Source organism: Salmo salar, chromosome ssa16, assembly GCF_905237065.1.
Source record: "Salmo salar chromosome ssa16, Ssal_v3.1, whole genome shotgun sequence".
In the NCBI taxonomy this organism is placed as follows: Eukaryota; Metazoa; Chordata; class Actinopteri; order Salmoniformes; family Salmonidae; genus Salmo; species Salmo salar.
In genome coordinates, this window is record NC_059457.1 from 82,628,828 (window position 1) to 82,648,359 (window position 19,532).

General features: G+C 41.0%; 2 protein-coding genes across 7 annotated transcripts in view; one reads left to right on the forward strand and one right to left on the reverse strand.

Moving 5' to 3' along the window:
- The window catches only part of LOC106574803 (trafficking kinesin-binding protein 2), a 62,918-nt gene that overhangs the window by 28,260 nt on the left and 15,126 nt on the right, over window positions 1-19,532 (reverse strand). The window lies entirely within an intron of this gene.
- LOC106574918 (E3 ubiquitin-protein ligase TRIM39) lies at window positions 237-2,822 on the forward strand. Its single transcript, XM_014151051.2, has 2 exons — window positions 237-452; window positions 1,120-2,822. Exon 2 carries the CDS (start codon window positions 1,129-1,131, stop codon window positions 2,407-2,409), a length of 1,281 nt encoding a protein of 426 aa, XP_014006526.2. The 5' UTR covers window positions 237-452; window positions 1,120-1,128; the 3' UTR covers window positions 2,410-2,822.

The following is a 19,532-nucleotide window of genomic DNA, read 5'->3' on the forward strand; positions in this document are numbered from 1 at the left end:
TAGATGTGGCCCCACACTGACCTCTAGATGTGGCCCCACACTGACCTCTAGATGTGGCCCCTCCCTCCCTACCTCCCCCTCCAGAACCCAGGGTTAAAAATACATACAGGCCCTGGTGCCATCTGAGACACAGGAAGGAACAGACACCTTCACTGGACTCTGATACATTTATACATGCCTCGAAAACATGCACGCACACACCAAATGTGCACACACACACACACACACACACACACACACAGCTAGTTTGCACTTACCTGTACAACTTTAAATCGTCAAATAAACTAAACTAAGCACAGAGAACGTGAAATGGTTAAGTTGTGGGCAGAACAGGGAGGAGTTGAGTGAAAACATTTAGCTAAAGTGAAAGCATAACACTCCTGCTCCACTCCCCTCTACACACTGCAACACAGTCAACCTTCTGTCAAGACAAAGAGGAAAAACACACCCAGGTAAGTAGAGAAAGAGATGAATATGGACACTGGTGATCATTTTACTCCAAAATCACATTACTTTGTTTCTCAGCTGTTCTTTCTTTGATCTTAGTAAAACAATCTGGTAAAAATTTGAGAATTGACAATGTTACAAGTATGTTGAAAGTCACTTCTCCAAATGTGAAGACATTTAGGGCATGTGCTCCATACTATACAAAGGTAGGCCAAATTATACATCTCCTGGATATAGTTTCTCTACCTACAGTACTCTGGCTAAAAAGCATGGTCTGTCTGTGGACACAGAATCAATATTATTTTGGTAGAGCTATATACACTCTTGTTTTACCTTCTAAAGATACATTTAGTAATCAAATAGCAAATTTCTATCCAACGCCGACTCATTCCAGGAAGTCATTTTATAGAACTGGTTGCTCCACAGATAGAATGGGGAAAACGAGATTGTTCACACAGAGACAAATGCCTATGCTAGCATGCAGCATTTTAAAGTAGTCTAGTGGGTGGGACTTGTTCTGGGTTAGGGAGGGATCACAGAATTCCATCCAAGCAAGTGGAAGGGATCAACCAATAAATCATATTCCTGAACAAACACTCCAGTACAGCAGGGGGCAGTATAATACTCTAAAATGAGGACAGCTACATTTCTAACTCTGTGGTCTTCTATTAGGTTTCAGAAATGTCCACCTCCAGCAATGTCTTGTCTGAAGAGCAGTTCCTGTGCCCTATCTGTCTGGATGTGTTCACTGAGCCAGTCTCTATTCCATGTGGACACAACTTCTGCAAGGCCTGTATCAGGGAATACTGGAACAGCACTGTCCTGTGCCAGTGTCCACTGTGTAAGGACACATTCAACAGAAGACCTGAACCAAAAACCAACACAACACTCAGAGATGTTGGAGATCATTTTAAGAAGATGAAGGTCACGGACGGAGAGGAGTCCTCTTCCAAGCCTGGAGAAGTAGCACAAGTGCAGCAGATGATCCAGGAGCGACTGCAGAAAGTTAAGGAGATCAAGTACTCAGTAGAGCTCAGCAAGAGAGATGCAGAGAGAGAGATAGCAGGAAGTGTGGAAGTCTTCACTGCTCTGGTTCGCTCCATTGAGAGAAGTCAGGGTGAGGTTATTGAGGAGGTTGAGGAGAAGCAGAAAGCAGCTGAGAGGCAGGCTGACGGGCTCACTGAAGAGCTGGAGCAGGAAATCACTGAGCTGCTGAGGAGAGGCACTGAGCTGGACCATGTCCACCTCCTCCAGAGGTTCCCATCCCCGATCAAGGACTGGTCTGAGATCAGTGTTCACAGGGATCTGCATGTAGGAACTGTGAGGAGAGCTCTTTCTCGGCTGGAGGACACATTTCAGAAAGAGATGGAGAAGTCGTGCGATGCTGAGCTGAAGATGATACGGCAGTGGTCAGTGGATGTGACTCTGGATCCTGATACAGCACACCCCAAGCTCATTGTATCTGAGAACAGGAAACAAGTGAGCTTTCAAGGCACACGGCGGAATATCCCTGACAACCCAAAGAGGTTTAGTACTCATCTAGCTGTCCTGGGAAAGGAAGGCTTCTCCTCAGGGAGATTCTACTTTGAGGTTCAGGTTAGAGGAAAGATTGAATGGGTGTTAGGAGTGGCCAGAGAATCCATCATCAGGAAGGGCCAAAAAGCTGTAAGCCCTGATGGTGGACTCTGGGCTCTGAAAATGAAGGGTGAGAATAAGTATGAGATCAAGGACACACCCCCTATCCCCCTCTTCCTGAGTCAGAAACCCCAGAAGTTGGGGGTGTTTGTGGATTACGAGGAGGGTCAGATCTCCTTTTATGATGTAGAAAACAGGTCTCACATCTACTATTTCACTGGTTGTATCTTCACTGAGAAACTATATGCATTCTTTAACCCCTGTGATAATTCTGAGGGTCCAAACTCAGCCCCATTGGTCATCTCTCCTGTCAATCACACTGACTGATTTGGGGTCCAATAAGGCAGAAGTGCTGATAATATTGGGGGGTCTGCCAAGCAGTCACAACCCAAATATCACAACATCTAGGTGTTTAACATCACGCCAGAAACCGCATCATTATGATATTATAATCTCAAGCATGACTGCAATGTATCTAACGTGGCGTTCAATGATTGGTTCATTTGTGGAGCATCTTTTAAATCAGAGGATTATGCTTGAAATCTGATCTACAGTAGAATAGTTTTAGTTTGTCTTTTTTCACATTTATTTTCCCCATTTTTCAGTATAGTGTGTTGAGACGTTGTTTGGATTAATTTGGGAGTATGTACTAGACTTGGATAATTCAGTACAATGCATGCAATTTCTTGTGAGTTTTCATTGTATGTGGTCCATGTCAAATAAACATAATAAATACAGTGAATAAATGTTTTGTTCTTGTTTTTATGAGTCTAAATTCTTTAAACGGACGATGCATCCCAGAGGGCAGTGGAACAGAGGGGTTACTGCAGTAGTGCATTGTAGTAATCTGAGGCCCACAATGACCTCTAGATCTGGCTCCCCCCTCCCCCTCCCGACCCTCTACCTCCAGCACTTAGGGTTAAAATACATAGAGGCCCCGGTGCCTTCTGAAAATCAGGAAGGAACAAACACGTTCAGTGGACAAACACTGGGCTCTGATACATTTATACATGACTCCAAAATATGCACAGACGCACACTAATTTTGCGAGCACACACACACCTAGTTGACCCTTACCTAGACAAAATTAAAATGGTCAAAAACTAAACTAAGCCAAGGACAGAGAAAAGTACAAGAGTTAAATTCTGGGCAGAACAGGGATGAGTTGAGAGATAACATTTCGCTAAAGTGAAAGTACAACTGCATAACAGAAAATCTACTGTCTCAGCCACTGCCTGTCACCAAGGGAGTACCCCAAGGCTCAATCCTAGGTCCCACGCTCTTCTCAATTTACATCAACAACATAGCTCAGGCAGTAAGAAGCTCTCTCAACCATTTATATGCAGATGATACAGTCTTATATTCAGCTGGCCCCTCCCCGGGTTTTGTGTTAAATGCTCTACAAACCTTTCTTATAGGCTGACCACACCACTCTCGTCGCATGCGTGAGTGTTGCAAAATACATTTAGGAATCTATGTTATTAAATTATTGTACCCACACTGCTTGTGCGTGTCTGCGTTGCTAAGGGCTAAAATAAAAGTCCTTTCTATTTCTGACACAGATCGCACTGCAAGTCCTGCCTCTCCCATCTCCTCATTGGTTTATAGAAGCAGGTACCCACGTGCCATCTCCTCATTGGTTATACCCACGTGGGTGATTGAAAGACGAACTGTTGCCGGTTGTCGTGGTAATTCTATGGAAGTTTAGAAGCCAATCACCATATAAGTTAAACAATGAAAAAGCCTGGAAGGAGGAGAGTTGACAAAAAATGATGATTCGGGTGACCGTTTTTATGTGTGGATTAATTGTCGGAGTAGAGGACCTTGTGCATTTCAGGTAAAATAACAACCTAATGTTTATTTCCAGTACAAATTAGCTAGCAAGTGCAAGCTAACTAGCTAAATTACCATGAATTTTTTATGCTTTTCGACCTGTCCCCAAATGAATGTCATTGGTTCAGAGTTTGTTTTGATATTTTAACCTACACCAAACGTGATCTCGTTTGGTGTAGGGGGACAAAATAAATTTGCGCAGCCAGTTTGGGTTCCATGTTAGTGTCGAACAAGCTTTCTCTACCCTTAACCTTGTTCTGAACACCTCCAAAACAAAGGTAATGTGGTTTGGTAAGAAGAATGCCCCTCTCTCCACAGGTGTAACTACTACCTCTGAGGGTTTAGAGTTTGAGGTAGTCACCTCATACAAGTACTTGGGAGTAGGGATAGATGGTACACTGTCCTTCTCTCAGCACATATCAAAGCTGCATGTTAACCTCTCAGCACACGGTCTAGTTTCCTGAATTTCCGCCTGTCTGACATGCCCAAAGTAACTGCTTGTTACTCAGGCCCAGACGCTAGGATATGCATATAATTGGTATAATTGGATAGAAAACACATTGAAGTTTCGAAAACTGTTAAAATAATGTCTGTGAGTATAACAGAACTGATATGGCAGGCAAAAAACTGAGGAAAATCCATCCAGAATTTTGTTTTTGAGCTCCAAATGACTTCTAATGTAATGCTATTGAAAGATCTAATTTCCACCTCCCAGATTGCAGTTCCTATGGCTTCCACTAGATGTCAACAGTCTTTATGCAAGGTTTTAGGCTTGTTTTATTTTTAAATGAAGTAGTATTTGTAGTCTTTCCAAGGTGAGCACCAAGGAAAAAGTATTTTTGCGCGCATGAACGAGGGCGCGCTCTTCATTCTTTGCCTTTGCTATTGAACATAGTATTCTCCGTATGAAATATTATCGTTTATTTAGATATTAGACAACCTGAGGATTAATAAAAACATCGTTTGACTTGTTTGGAAGAACTTTGCTGGTAATTTTTTGGAATCCTTTGTATGCATGTTGAAGGAGTGGATTATTGAATTCAATGGCGCCAACTAAACAGCGTTTTTGGGATATAAAGAAGGACTTTATCGAACAAAACGACCATTCATTGTGTAGCTGGGACCCTTGGGATTGCAAACTGAGGAAGATCTTCAAAATTAAGTGATTTATTTTATTGCTACTTCTGATTTTGTGACGCCTGTGCCGGTTTGGAAAATATGTTAATGTGAGGCGCTGTCCTCAGACAATCGAATGCTATGCTTTCGCCGTAAAGCCTTTTTGAAATCTGATAACGCAGTTCAATTACCAAAATTCTAAGCTTTTGAACCATGTTAGACACTAGTATTTTCATGAATGTTTAATATTACGATTTTTTATTTTGAATTTGGCGCTCTGCAATTTCACTGGAAGTTGTCGAATTTGATCCTGCTAGTGGGATCCGTGTGGTAAGAGGTTTTAAAGTTAAATCGTAAATCGCTCCTCTTTCACCCCAGCTGCCAAACTAACTCTGATTCAGATGACCATCCTACTCATGCTAGATTACGGAGACGTAATTTATAGATCAGCAGGTAAATGGTGCTCTCTCGAGCGGCTAGATGTTCTTTACCATTCGGCCATCAGATTTGCCACCAATGCTCCTTATTTATTTTTATTTACCTTTATTTAACATGGCAAATCAGTTAAGAACAAATTCTTATTTACAATGACGGCCTAGGAACAGTGGGTTTACTGCCTTGTTCAGGGGCAGAACAACAGATTTTTACCTTGTCAGCTCGTGGATTGGAACTAGAAACCTTTCGGTTACTGGCCCAACACTCCAACCACTAGGCTACAAATCACTGCACTCTATACTCCTCTGTAAACTGGTCATCTCTGTATACCTGTCGCATGACCCACCGGTTGATGCTTATTTATAAAAACCCTCTTAGGCCTCACTCCCCCCTATCTGAGATATCTCCTGCAGCCCTCATCCTCCACATACAACACCCGTTCTGCCAGTCACATTATGTTAAAGGTCCCCAAAGCACACACATCCCTGTGTCGCTCCTCTTTTCAGTTCGATGCAGCTAGCGACTGGAACGAGCTGCAACAAACACTCAAACTGAACAGTTTCATCTCAATCTCTTCATTCAAAGACTCAATCAAGGACACTCTTACTGACAGTTGTGGCTGCTTTGTGTGATGTATTGTTGTCTCTAACTTCTTGCTCTTGTGCTGTTGTCTGTGCCCAATAATGTTTATACCCTGTTTTGTGCTGCTATCATGTTGTGTTGCTACCATGTTGTTGTCATGTTGCTGCCTTGCTATGTTGTCTTAAGTCTCTCTTTATGTAGTGTTGTGTTGTCTCTCTTGTTGTGTGTTTCGTCACCGCAGGAGGCCTTTTGGTAGGCCGTCATTGTAAATAAGAATTTGTTCTTAACAGACTTGCCTAGTTAAATAAAGCTTAAATAAAAAAATATATATTTTAAAACTATCCTGCTCCTCGTTGCTCTAAACACCGCTAAACAGTCCACCTTCTGTCAAGAGGGAAACACTCCCAGGTAAGTAGAGAAAGAAAAATATTAACCTGGACACTGGTGATATATATTTTTTTAATGATTGTTGTTTCTTTGATATTTGATTAAAAACTCTGATATAAATGTGAGAATTGACAATGTTACAAGTACGTTGAAAGTTACTTCTCAAAATGTGAATACAAAATGTGCTCCATAATATGCAAGGGTAGGTCAAAATTACACACATCCTGGATAGGTGGTCTCTACCTACTCTAGATAAAAAGCATGGTCCGTCTGTGGAACACTGAATCAATATTATTTTGTTAGAGCTATATACACTGTTGTTTTACCTTGCTGTAAGACCTGAGGGTGGACTCTGGGCTCTGTATATGAATAAGTATGTAGCCAAGGACACACCCCCTATGCCCCTCTTCCTGAGTCAGAAACCCCAGAAGGTGGGGGTGTTTGTGGATTACGAGGAGGGTCAGATCTCCTGTTATGATGTAGAAAACAGGTCTCATATCTACTCTTTCACTGGTTGTATGTTCACTGAGAAACTATATCCATACTTGAACCCCTGTGATAATGAGGAGGGTTCAAACACAGCCCCATTGGTCATCTCTCCTGTCAATCACACTGACTGAATTGGGGTCCAAAAAGGCAACAGATGACTTAATCTGATGGAGCAAGTAACAATTAGGCTAACACATCCAACTGCAAAGAGTGTTGATAATAATGGGGCACGTTCCAGGGGGTCTGCCAAGGAGTCACAAACCAAATTTCACAACACCTGGACAGGTGTTTAACATGCCAGAAACCTCAGCAATATCAAATCTTATTAGTCACGAGCCGAATAGAACAGGTATTTCACCTTTCAGTGAAATGCTTATTTACGAGCCCTTAACAAACAATGCAGTACAAATAAGGAATAAAAGTAACTAGTAATTAAAGAGCAGCAGAAAACTTGGACCTAGACTTGGTGCTCTGGTACCACTTGCCATGCGGTAGCAGAGATAATAGTCTATGACTAGGGTGGCTGGAGTCTTTGATGATTTTTAGGGCCTTCCTCTGACACCGCCTGGTATAGAAGTCATGGATGGCAGGAAGCTTTGCCCCAGTGATGTACTGGGCCGTACTCACTACCCTCAGTAGTGCCTTGTGGTGGGAGGCCGAGCAGTTGCCATACCAGGCGGTGATGCAACCAGTCAGGATGCTCTCGATGGTGCAGCTGTAGAACCTTTTGAGGATCTGAGGACCCATGGAAACTTGAGCGTGAAAACCCCAGCAACATTGCAGTTCTTGACACACTCAAACCACCTGGCACCTACTACCATACCCCCGTTCAAAGGCACTTACATTTTATGTCCTGCCCATTCACCCTCTGAATGGCACACATACACAATCCATGTCTCAATTGTCACAAGGTTTAACAAGCCTTCTTTAATCTTATTTACAGTACAATATTATGTTTGCTCTTTTGATTTCTTTTTCACATTTTAAATATAGTGTGTTGAGACATTTTGGGATTATGTTGTACTACTGAATTAGCTAAACCTAATATAATGCATTACACGTATTGTGAAATTTACATTTTATGTGGTCCCTGTCGAAAAAACAATCAATTAAATATGATGTTCTTGATGGGTCTAATATTGTTTAAAATAACATTTTTAAAAAATTATACAGGGGGCAGTGGAACAGAGAAGCTGGGCGGTATATCGTATTTTACTATATACACTGGTATGGATGCACAGACCGGTTTGGGTTTTTACTTTATCTTCTATTACGGTATTTCAATGTTTGGTTTGTTAAATGAATTTGCCTCTCCGGCAAATCAAAATGTCCTTTAATAGTCGACTCAGTTTGCTGCTTGAGTCGTCACTCTTGCTCCTGCTGCATGCCGCTTCCCACACCAAGCCCTGCCCAGTGTTACTCAAGCCCTTGCCGTGCCATTCACACCAGCTGCATCATCAGATGCAACAAGATGTTGCTGACAATGATGCAGATTTCCACTTTGCTTCTTAATATAGATCACATTTTATTTGTCACATGCACTGAATACAACAGGTGTAGGTAATCCTTACTGTGAAATGCTTCGTTACAAGTCCTTATCCAACAATGCAGTTAAGAAAATTTACAAAATAAAGTCAATGTGCGGGGGTACAGGTTAGTCGAGGTAATTTGTACATGTAGGTAAGGGTAAAGTGACTGTCTAGATAATGAACAGCCAGTAGCAGCAGTGTAAAAACAAAAAAGGGAGGGCGGGCGGGAGGGTCAATGGAACTAGCCCAGGTGGCCATTTGATTAGTTGTTCAGCAGTCTTATGGCTTGGGGGTAGAAGCTGTTAAGGAGCCTTCTGGACCTAGACTTGGGACTCAGGTACCGCTTGTCGTTCAGTAACAGAGAGAACCTTCTATGACTTGGGGGACTGGAGTCTTTGACAACTTTTTGGGGCTTCCTCTGACATCTCCTAGTATATAGGTCCTGATAGCAAAAAAAGCATTCTATAATTACACAAACTAATAGTGTATCTTACTGTCTGCAAACAGCTCGTTTGTCTTTTCTTAATAAGTTCTTAAAATACATTGTGTTAGCCGCTAATGCTAATCACTCGTTAGCTGGATAGCTTGCTAAATGTACGAAGAGTCATAGCAAACGTTGCTAGCTAATAGAGCCTGTTACCAGTGCAAGCCAAATAGACAAAGCATGAATGTTAGCGAGCGCTAGCTATCTTAATGACGTAAGAGAAAACATGTAATGTAACATCTAATTAGGGTCCCCTGAAACACTGACCAACTCTTTTGTTCCTGTCACAATAATTCCTCTGGCTTTTTTAAATGTATTTATTTATTTTATTTCACCTTTATTTAACCAGGTAGGCTAGTTGAGAACAAGTTCTCATTTGCAACTGCAACCTGGCCAAGATAAAGCATAGCAACTCGACACATACAGAGAAACAGTAGAAAAAAAAAAAAAAAGTCTATATACAGTGAGTGCAAATGAGGTAAGATAAGGGAGTTAAGGCAATAAATAGGCCATGGTGGCGAAGTAAGTACAATATAGCAATTAAAACACTGGAATGGTAGATGTGCAGAAGATGAATGTGCAAGTAGAGATCTGGGGTGCAAAGGAGCAAGATAAATAAATACAGTATGGGGATGAGGTAGATAGATGGGCTGTTTACAGATGGGCTATGTGCAGTGATCTGTGAGCTGCTCTGACAGCTGGTGCTTAAAGCTAGTGAGGGAGATATGAGTCTCCAGCTTCAGTGATTTTTGCAGTTAGGTCCAGTCATTGGCAGCAGAGAACTGGAAGGAAAGGCTACCAAACAAGGAATTGGCTTTGGGGGTGACCAGTGAGATATACCTGCTGCCATGTCAAACAACAGTGTTTTCAAAGTGCTCCAACTATAGAATTAGAAAAATAGACAGAAAAAAATATATATAAAAAACATAACATGCAACAGTTTCAAAGATTTTGCTGAGTTACAGTTCATATAAAGGAAATGAGTCAATTGAAATAAATGAATTAGGCCCTAATCTATGGATTTCACATGACTGGGCAGGGGTGCAGCCATAGGATGGGCCTGGGAGGGCATAGGCAAACCCACTGGGTAGCCAGCCAATCAGAATGAGTTTTTCCTCACAAAAGGGCTTTATTACAGAGCGAAATACGCTTCTGCACCCCCCTCTGAAGAACCCGCAGGGGAAAAATACAGATGTAGAGGTCCTGGGCTGGCGTGGTTACATGTGGTCTGCGGTTGTGAGGCCGGTTGGAAGTCAAATTCTCTAAAACAACGTGGGAGGCGGCTTATGGTAGAGAAATTATAATTTAATTCTCTGGCAACAGCTCTGGTGGACATTCCTGCAGTTAGCATGCCAATTGCACAGTCCCTCAAAACTTCTGACATCTGCGACATTGTGTTGTGTGACAAAACTGCACAATTTAGAGTGGCCTTTCATTGTCCCCAGCACAAGGTGCACTTTTGTAATGATCATGCTGTTTAACCTCTCTTGGGCAGGTGGGACGCTAGCGTCATTTAGCGTCTAAAATCATAAATAGCATTAGAAATATTCACTTACCTTTGATGATCTTCATCAGAAGGCACTTACAGGAATCCCAGGTCCACAATAAATGTTGTTTTGTTCGATAGACTCCATAATTTATGTCCAAATAGCTCCTTGTTGTTAGCGCGTTCAGTAAGCTACTCCAAGTGTAGGAAGCGCGCGGAAAATGTCACGACGAAAAGTAAAAAATGTTATATTTACATTCGTTGAAACATGTCAAACGTTGTAAAGCATCAATCTTTCAGCTTCTTGATATGCCACACCTGTCAGGTGGATGAATTACCTTGATAAAAGGATAAAATTATCCCTAACAGGGATGTAAACAAATTTGTTCCCAAAATCTGCAAGAAAATGACCTTTTTGTGAGTATGGACATTTTTGGAGATCTTTTATTTCAGCTCATGAAACCAACACTTTACATGTTGCATTTATATTTTTGTTCAGTGGAGTTCCATGATTCCAACAGTTCACCAATTAATTATGCCTAGATTTTTTTGCCCATATCATGCAGCCCTATGTGGCACAGTGAGGAAATTAAAACAAATTAGTGCAGGAAGTGCATAAATTTATGAAAATTCTGAAAAGTATTTTGGGTTGAAGTTGGATTGAACAGTATAAAACAAATCAAAATGGAGAAAGCCCCATTGATATTGCTTATAATTTATGTGTTGCCACCCCAGGGTCATGAAGTACTCAAAGCATATTTAGAACTTTTATTATTCAAAAACATAAAATACCGTCAAACTGTCATCAATGTAAAAAATATCACAATATGATATTTTGCCACTAAATCTCCGTTTAGATGGTACAATGATTCTCTACAGTGCTTGTCGTCAAAACTGAAATTAGGCAAACTATTAGAATTTTAGCAACCAGTAAAATAACCAAAGTAATAGTGTAATAAAAAAAAAAGAAAGTGGCATGTAGAGATAGAGAGAGATGACTCAAGAAGTGGAGTAAACTATAAAATGGACTTTACACATGGTGGAGTAGCGTGTCACATCTAACAAACCAAACACTGAAATACCGTTATAGAAAATACGGTATACCGCCATGCCCTTCCCCACACTGACCTGAAGATCGGTCTGCTCCACCTCCTTCCCTCTCCATCTACTGTAGGGTTAAAAATACACACAGGGCCCGGTGCCTTCTGAGACACAGGAAGGAAGAAACATGTTCACTGGACCAACACTGGGCTCTGATATATTTATACATGACTCGAAACACATATACACGTCACACAAACACACACGTCAAACATGCCGAATACAGCTCTCCAAATGCACGCACACATGCACACATTGCAAACACACACAGCTAGTTTGCCCTTACCTGGGGTATAAAGGATGTCATCACAGTGTGGATACATATACAGTTGAAGTCGGAAGTTTACATACACCTTAGCCAAATACATTTAAACTCAGTTTTTCACAATTCCTGACATTTAATCCTAGTAAAAATTTGTTCAGTTAGGATCACCACTTTATTTTAAGAATGTGAAATGTCAGAATAATAGTACAGAGAATGGATTTATTTCAGCTTTTATTTCTTTCATCACATTCCCAGTGGGTCAGAAGTTTACATACACTCAATTACTATTTGGTAGCATTGCCTTTCAATTGTTTAACTTGGGTCAAATGTTTCAGGTAGCCTTCTACAAGCTTCCCACAATAAGTAGAGTGAATTTTGGCCCATTCCTCCTGACAGAGCTGGTGTAACTGAGTCAGGTTTGTAGGCCTCCTTGCTCGCACACGCTTTTCAGTTCTGCCCACAAATGTTCTATAGGATTGAGGTCAGGGGTTTGTGATGGCCACTCCAATACTTTGACTTTGTTGTCCTTAAGCCATTTTGCCACAACTTTAGACGTATGCTTGAGGTCAATGTCCATTTGGAAGACCCATTTGCGACCAAGCTTTAACTTCCTGACTGATATCTTGAGATGTTGCTTCAATATATCCACATAATTTTCTTTCATCATGATGCCATCTATTTTGTGATGTGCACCAGTCCCTCCTGCAGCAAAGCACCCCCACAACATGATGCTGCCACCCAGGTGCTTCACGGTTGGGATGGTGTTCTTTGGCTTGCAAGCCCCCCCCCTTTTCCTCCAAACATAACGATGGTCATTATGGCCAAACAGTTCTATTTTTGTTTCATCAGACCAGAGGACAATTCTCCAAAAAACACAATCTTTGTCCCCATGTGTAGTTGCAAACCTTAGTCTGGCTTTTTTATGGCGGTTTTGGAGCATTGGCTTCTTCCTTGCTGAGCGGCCATTCAGGTTATGTTGATATTGGACTCGTTTTACTGTGGATATAGACTTTTGTACCGGTTTCCTCCAGTATCTTCACAAGGTCCTTTGCTGTAGTTCTAGGATTGATTTGGACTTTTCGCACCAAAGTCTGTTCATCTCTAGGAGACAGAACGCGTCTCCTCCCTGAGAGGTATGACGGCTACGTGGTCCAATGGTGTTTATACTTGCATACTATTGTTTGTACAGATGAACGTGGTACCTTCAGGCGTTTGGAAATTGCTCCCAAGGATGAAACAGAGTACAATTGTCAATGTCAAGCAAAGAGGCACTGAGTTCGAAGGTAGGCCTTGAAATACATCCACAGGTAAACCTCCAATTGACTCAAATGATGTCAATTAGCTTATCAGAAGCTTCTAAAGCCATGACATCATTTTCTGGAATTTTACAAGCTGTTTAAAGGCACAGTCAACTTAGTGTATGTAAACTTCTAACCCACTGGAATTGTGATACAGTGAATAAGTGAAATAATCTGTCTGTAAACAGTTGTTGGAATAATTACTTGTGTCGTGCACAAAGTAGATGTCCTAACCGACTTGCCAAAACAATTGCCTGTTAACAAGAAATTTGTGGAGCTGTTGAAAAATACGTTTCTTTTTTTTTTTTCTTCTTTCATCGCTGCAACTCCCGTACGGACTCGGAAGAGGCGAAGGTCGAGAGCTGTGCGTCCTCCGAAACACAACCCAACCAAGCTGCACTGCTTCTTGACACAATACCCACTTAACCCGGAAGCCAGCTGCACCAATGTGTCGGAGGAAACACTGTGCACCTGGTGACCGTGTCAGTGTGCACTGCAGCCGGCTCGCCACAGGAGTCGCTAGTGCGCGATGGGACAAGGACATCCCTGCCGGCCAAACCCTCCCTAACCCAGACGACGCTGGGCCAATTGTGCGCCGCGGCTGTGACAGAGCCTGGACTCGAACCCAGAAACTCTAGTGGCACAGCTAGCACTGTGATGCAGTGCCTTAGACCACTACGACATTCAGGAGGCTCATTAGTCATCTTTTGTTTGTTTTTCGTCCCATCCTTCAGCTACCCCCAACCTCTCACATCTATCTCTGAACACCATCCAATTTTGGATTTCTATTTGCCATATATTTTTCAATTAATGTTGTGATGTTTCACAAAAGTTCAGAACCTATATACATTTTATGGACACAGTATATTTTACATTAGTGATCTTGTTTGTTTTGGTTATTTTTAGTCCCACCTTTCAGCTCTGGTATAATTCTTTATCACAATTGTCTTTAACAAATGCTGTTCTTTAATGCAGGGCTGACAGACAAGTTCCTTACGTTCTCCCCCTTCCACTTGACTCTTCCATTTTCTGTAATGCTGCAATTAGTTGGTTGTAATTTTGGATAGAGCAGACATTTCCATATATTTTTGTTATATGTCAGACAACTCCACCAGTTCTATTTATATCACTTAAAGAAACCATATATAATTTTTTTTATCCAAAAATAATGTTTTTTTTTAATCAATTAGTATAATAAGAGTTTAACCATAATATTTATTCTGTCTTTTCTGGTGGATTAAATTGAAATTGCAACAAACTGTCAATGGCTTGCTTGAAAAATAGCGATATTTTGGAGATTATTTCATTTTCAAATATTCGAAAGTGAGAGGTTGTAATCTGAATAAAGGGGAAAAGGCCATCCTTGAACATGGGGTGAGCCATTCTACCTAATCTGCTGGAGAACCAGTTTGGATTTAAGTATAGCATTCACCCCATTATGCCTCAACTGTCACTTTCACATACAGTGCCTTGCAAAAGTATTCATCCCCCTTGGAGTTTCCTATTTTGTTGCATTCCAACCTGTATTTTAAATGCATTTTTATTTGGATTTCATGTAATGGACATACACAAAATAGTCCAAAATGGTGAAGTGAAAAATAATTTTTTTCAAAAAAATAAAAACTGAAAAGTGGTGTGTGCCACTATGAAGCCCCTAAATAAGGTTTGGTGCAACCAATTACCTTCAGAAGTCACATAATTAGTTAAATATAGTCCACCTGTGTGCAATCTAAGTGTCACATGATCTCAGTATATAAAAATAAATATATATATATATAAATATATATATATATATATTATAATATATATAATAATAATAATAATAAATATAATAATAAATATCTATCTATCTATCTATCTATCTGTTCTGGAAGGCCCCAGAGTCTGCCACACCACTAAGCAAGGGGCACCATGAAGACCAAGGATCTCTCCAAACAGGTCAGGGACAAAGTTGTGGAGAAGTACAGATCAGGGTTGGGTTATAAAAAAATATCCGAAACTTTGAACATCCCACAGAGCACCATCAAATCCATTATTAAAAAAATTGAAAGAATATGGCACCACAACAAACCTGCCAAGAGAGGGCCACTCACCAAAACTCACGGACCAGGCAAGGAGGGCATTAATTACAGAGGCAACAAAGAGACCAAAGATAACCCTGAAGGAGCTGCAGAGCTCCACAGCGGAGATTGGAGTGTCTGTCCATAGGACCACTTTAAGCCGTACACTCCACAGAGCTGGGCTTCACGGAAGAGTGGCCAGAAAAAAGCCATTGCTTAAAGAAAAAAATAAGCTAACACGTTTGGTGTTCGCCAACAGGCATATGGGAGACTCCCCAAACATATGGAAGAAGGTACCCTGGTCAGATGAGACTAAAATTGAGCTTTTTGGCCATCAAGGAAAACACTGTCTGGCGCGAACCCAACACCTCCCATCACCCCTGGGATGTTTTTCCATCGGCAGGGACTGGGAAACTGGTCAGAATTGAAGGAATGATGGATGGCGCTAAATACAGGGACATTTTTGAGGGAAACCTGTTTCAGTCTTCCAGAGAGTTGAGACTGGGACGGAGGTTCACCTTCCAGCAGGACAATGACCCTAAGCATACTGCTAAAGCAACACTCAAGTGGTTTAAGGGGAAACATATAAATGTCTTGGAATGGCCTAGTCAAAGCCCAGACCTCAATCCAATTGAGAAACTGTCATATGACTTAAAGATTGCTGTACACCAGCGGAACCCATCCAACTTGAAGGAGCTGAAGCAGTTTTGCCTTGAATAATGGGCAACAATCCCAGTGGCTAGATGTGCCATGCTCATAGAGACATACCCCAAGAGACTTGCAGCTGTAATTGCTGCAAAAGGTGGCTCTACAAAGTATTGACTTTGAGGGGGTGAAAACTTGAGTGCATAACTATTGTCTTTTTGTCTTATTTCTTGTTTGTTTCACAAGAAAATATATTTTGCATCTTCAAAGTGGTAGACATGTTGTGTAAATCAAATGATACAACAACGGGATTGGACCCTCTCGCTTCACCTCTTCCTCTCTGACTAAGGTTTCTGTTTCAGAAACACTTCCTGTCTAGAGTTCAAGGGTTAAGGTTAGGGGGTCATCAGTCATCACCAGGTTATGTAAACAAAACTGGTTATCCTTAGCTTTGAAAAAACATACCATAGAGTCATTTCTTAATTCAAAATCATAATGGTTTATTATTTATTCATAATCTATTTTCATATTCATATTCAAAAGCTATGCAGTAGAGGGGAATGAGAGAGCGTGGGAGATTAGGACCTCTGATCTAGGCTCGTCTTCATATCTAGTCTTCAGCGTTACAAGCCTCTGATCTAGGCCAGTCTTCAGAGTGACATACTGGTATTAGTGCTGAATCCTATAAACCAACCCCACATGTGATTTAGTACTACTCTGTCAGCAGTCAAGACTGGGATAGGCCTATAGATCACCCACAGATGACAAAAGCACAATTCTGATTCTCCCATTACTACGGAGCGATATTAGTGCAGCAGTGTGTGCTCGGGCTTTGATCCTTGAGGAGGAGTGAACGAGTGCACACTTGTCATAAATTGTCCTTATGATTAACCTCTCTTGGGTAGGGGGCAGTATTTTGACGTCCGGATGAAAAGCGTGCCCGTAGTAAACTGCCTGCTACTCAGGCCCAGAAGGTAGGATATGCATATTATTAGTAGATTTGGATAGAAAACACTATGAAGTTTCTAAAACTGTTTAAATGATGTCTGTGAGTATAACAGAACTCATATGGCAGGCAAAAACCTGAGAAAAAAATCCAACCAGGAAGTGTGGAAATCTGAGGTTTGTAGTTTTTCATGTGATTCCCTATCCAATATACAGTGTCTGTGGGGTCATTTTGCACTGCCTAAGGCTTCCACTAGATGTCAATCATCTTTAGAATGTTGTTTCATGCTTCTACTGTGAATGGGGAGAGAATAAGAGCATATGGAGTCAGATGACTGAGAAAATGACATGAGCTCAATCGCGCGCACTCCCGTGAGAGTTAGGTGTGTTCCTTTTAATTTCTGAAGACAAAGGAATCGTCCGGTTGGAATATTCTGGAAGATTTATGATAAAAACATCCTAAAGATTGATTCTATACATCGTTTGACATGTTTCTACGAACTGTAATATAACTTTTTTGACCTTTCGTCTGAACTTACTGCGCGAGCACAGTGCATTTGGATTACTCGACTGAATGCGCGAACAAAATGGAGGTATTTGGACATAAAGATTAACTTTATTGAACAAAACAAACATTTATTGTAGAACTGAGATTCCTGGGAGTGCATTCCGATGAAGATCAAAAGGTAAGTGAATATGTATAATGTTATTTGTGACTTCTGTTGACTCCAAAATGGCGGGTATCTGTATGGCTTCTTTTGGTGTCTGAGCGCTGTACTCAGATTATTGCAAAGTTTGCTTTCGCCGTAAAGCTTTTTTGAAATCTGACACAGCGGTTGCATTAAGGAGAAGTGTATCTATAATTCTTTAAATAACAGTTGTATATTTTATCAACGTTTATGATGAGTATTTCTGTAAATTGATGTGCTCATTCACCAGAAGTTTTGGGAGGCAAAACATTTCTGAACATTACACACCAATATAAAAAGGGGCTTTTGGATACAAATATGAACTTTATCAAGCAAAACATACATGTATTGTGTAACATGAAGTCCTATGAGTACCATCTGATGAAGATCATCAAAGGTTAGTGATTAATTTTAGCTGTATTTCTGGTTTTTGTGACGCCTCTCCTTGCTTGGAAAATGGCTGTGTGGTTTTTCTTGTCTAGGCGCTGTCCTAACATAATCTAATGTTATGCTTTCGCCGTAAAGCCTTTTTGAAATCGGACACTGTGGTTGGATTAACGAGAAGTGTATCTTTAAAATGGGATATAATAGTTATACGTTTCAGAAATTTGAATTATGAGATTTGTTGTTGTTTTGAATTTGGTGCCCTGCTATTTCACTGGCTGTTGGCGAGTGTGTCCCATATACCCCAGAGAGGTTTTAATATGCTGTGAATAAAACACAGCAAACTCCTTGGGGTTGGGGTTTTTAAATATCACAGGGAGGGGAATCAATAGCGGTGTCCAAATATCCATACTTGCGTCCTAAATTGTAGGCCGTTTGAGTATGCGAGAAAATAGTTTAATAGTGTGACATTTCGGAATTCTAGTATACTTTAAAATGCCCGGATGTCATACTCATTTCGACTAGGACAACAGCTGATCAATTAGACATGGGGCTGCGCTACCGAAATCAACGAATAGCGGGAAACAACGCAATCGCACATGACGCGTTCTCAGTATGCGAAAATATTCCGTTTTATAGTATGTGAATTTTATCAAATAAAGTATGCTTTATGCCAGAATGTTATACTGATTTCGGCTTTTCATCTAGTAGAATTCGCTGCACACTTTACAGGAATTTCGCAGCCAGTGCCTTAGAGTTTTGATAGCTAGAGCTCTTCAAATTAACAACTTAGAATATGGCAAATAGCTCAGCTTCTGCAGTGGAGTCCAAATATAAATAATTTAAGGAGAACAAAAACTATCATGACTATTTCGACGTAACGTTACAACAGATCTGCAGCATGCGGTGACTTTATCTAGCTAGTTACGTGATTCAGTAGGACTACACGTTATAACTGTTCAACAGTAACGTTGGCAACAGAGTGACTTGCTTGCTGTTGAGCGACAATGTCATATCATTACTCTAGCTAGCTACTTGTAAAAATCAGGACTTGTGTTCAAACTGTTACAGGGTCTGATGAAAATACCAGGCATTTCATTCAGTGGTGAACACCGCAGGAGAAATGCCGCAAAAAAAGGTTGAGTAAGTCATGAGGCCATAGTTGGCTCTCTTGCCACCGCACTAAGCACTGCCACTAGCTATAGCGAGTTAGTAACGCGGTAGCCTGCACTCCTATTTTCCACAGCGGTGCTGGTCCCAACACTTCTCTGTCTCCTGATTTGTCACGTCGGTTTATCTGTGTTAAACTGATTGTAAAGTGCATGCTATGCATTAGTTTCTACCTGAACGGTTACAGTCTGAATATGTCTAGCTAGCTAGACTGGTAAATGTTTACTTTCAACATTCAAAAATGCACTTGCACATCGGAGCTCTCTTGTTGCAGGTGCAAGGTAACAATAAGTTGAAAGAAAAACAATTAACTAGCAAGAGCAGTGAGCAGGTATCACTTCGCCAGAGCTTTCTGCTTTACTAAACTAAATAAACCTGATTTGGTATTATAATAATAATGTAATGACCTGACTAGATCATGAAGGAACAATTGTCCAGACAGAGGATGGAGTTAACGAATGGACGGTTTATTAACCCAACTTAACACAGGCTACTGTTTGGCCGTAGCCCACGCCAAATAAAATGAAAGGTACACTACAAACCAACCGTGAC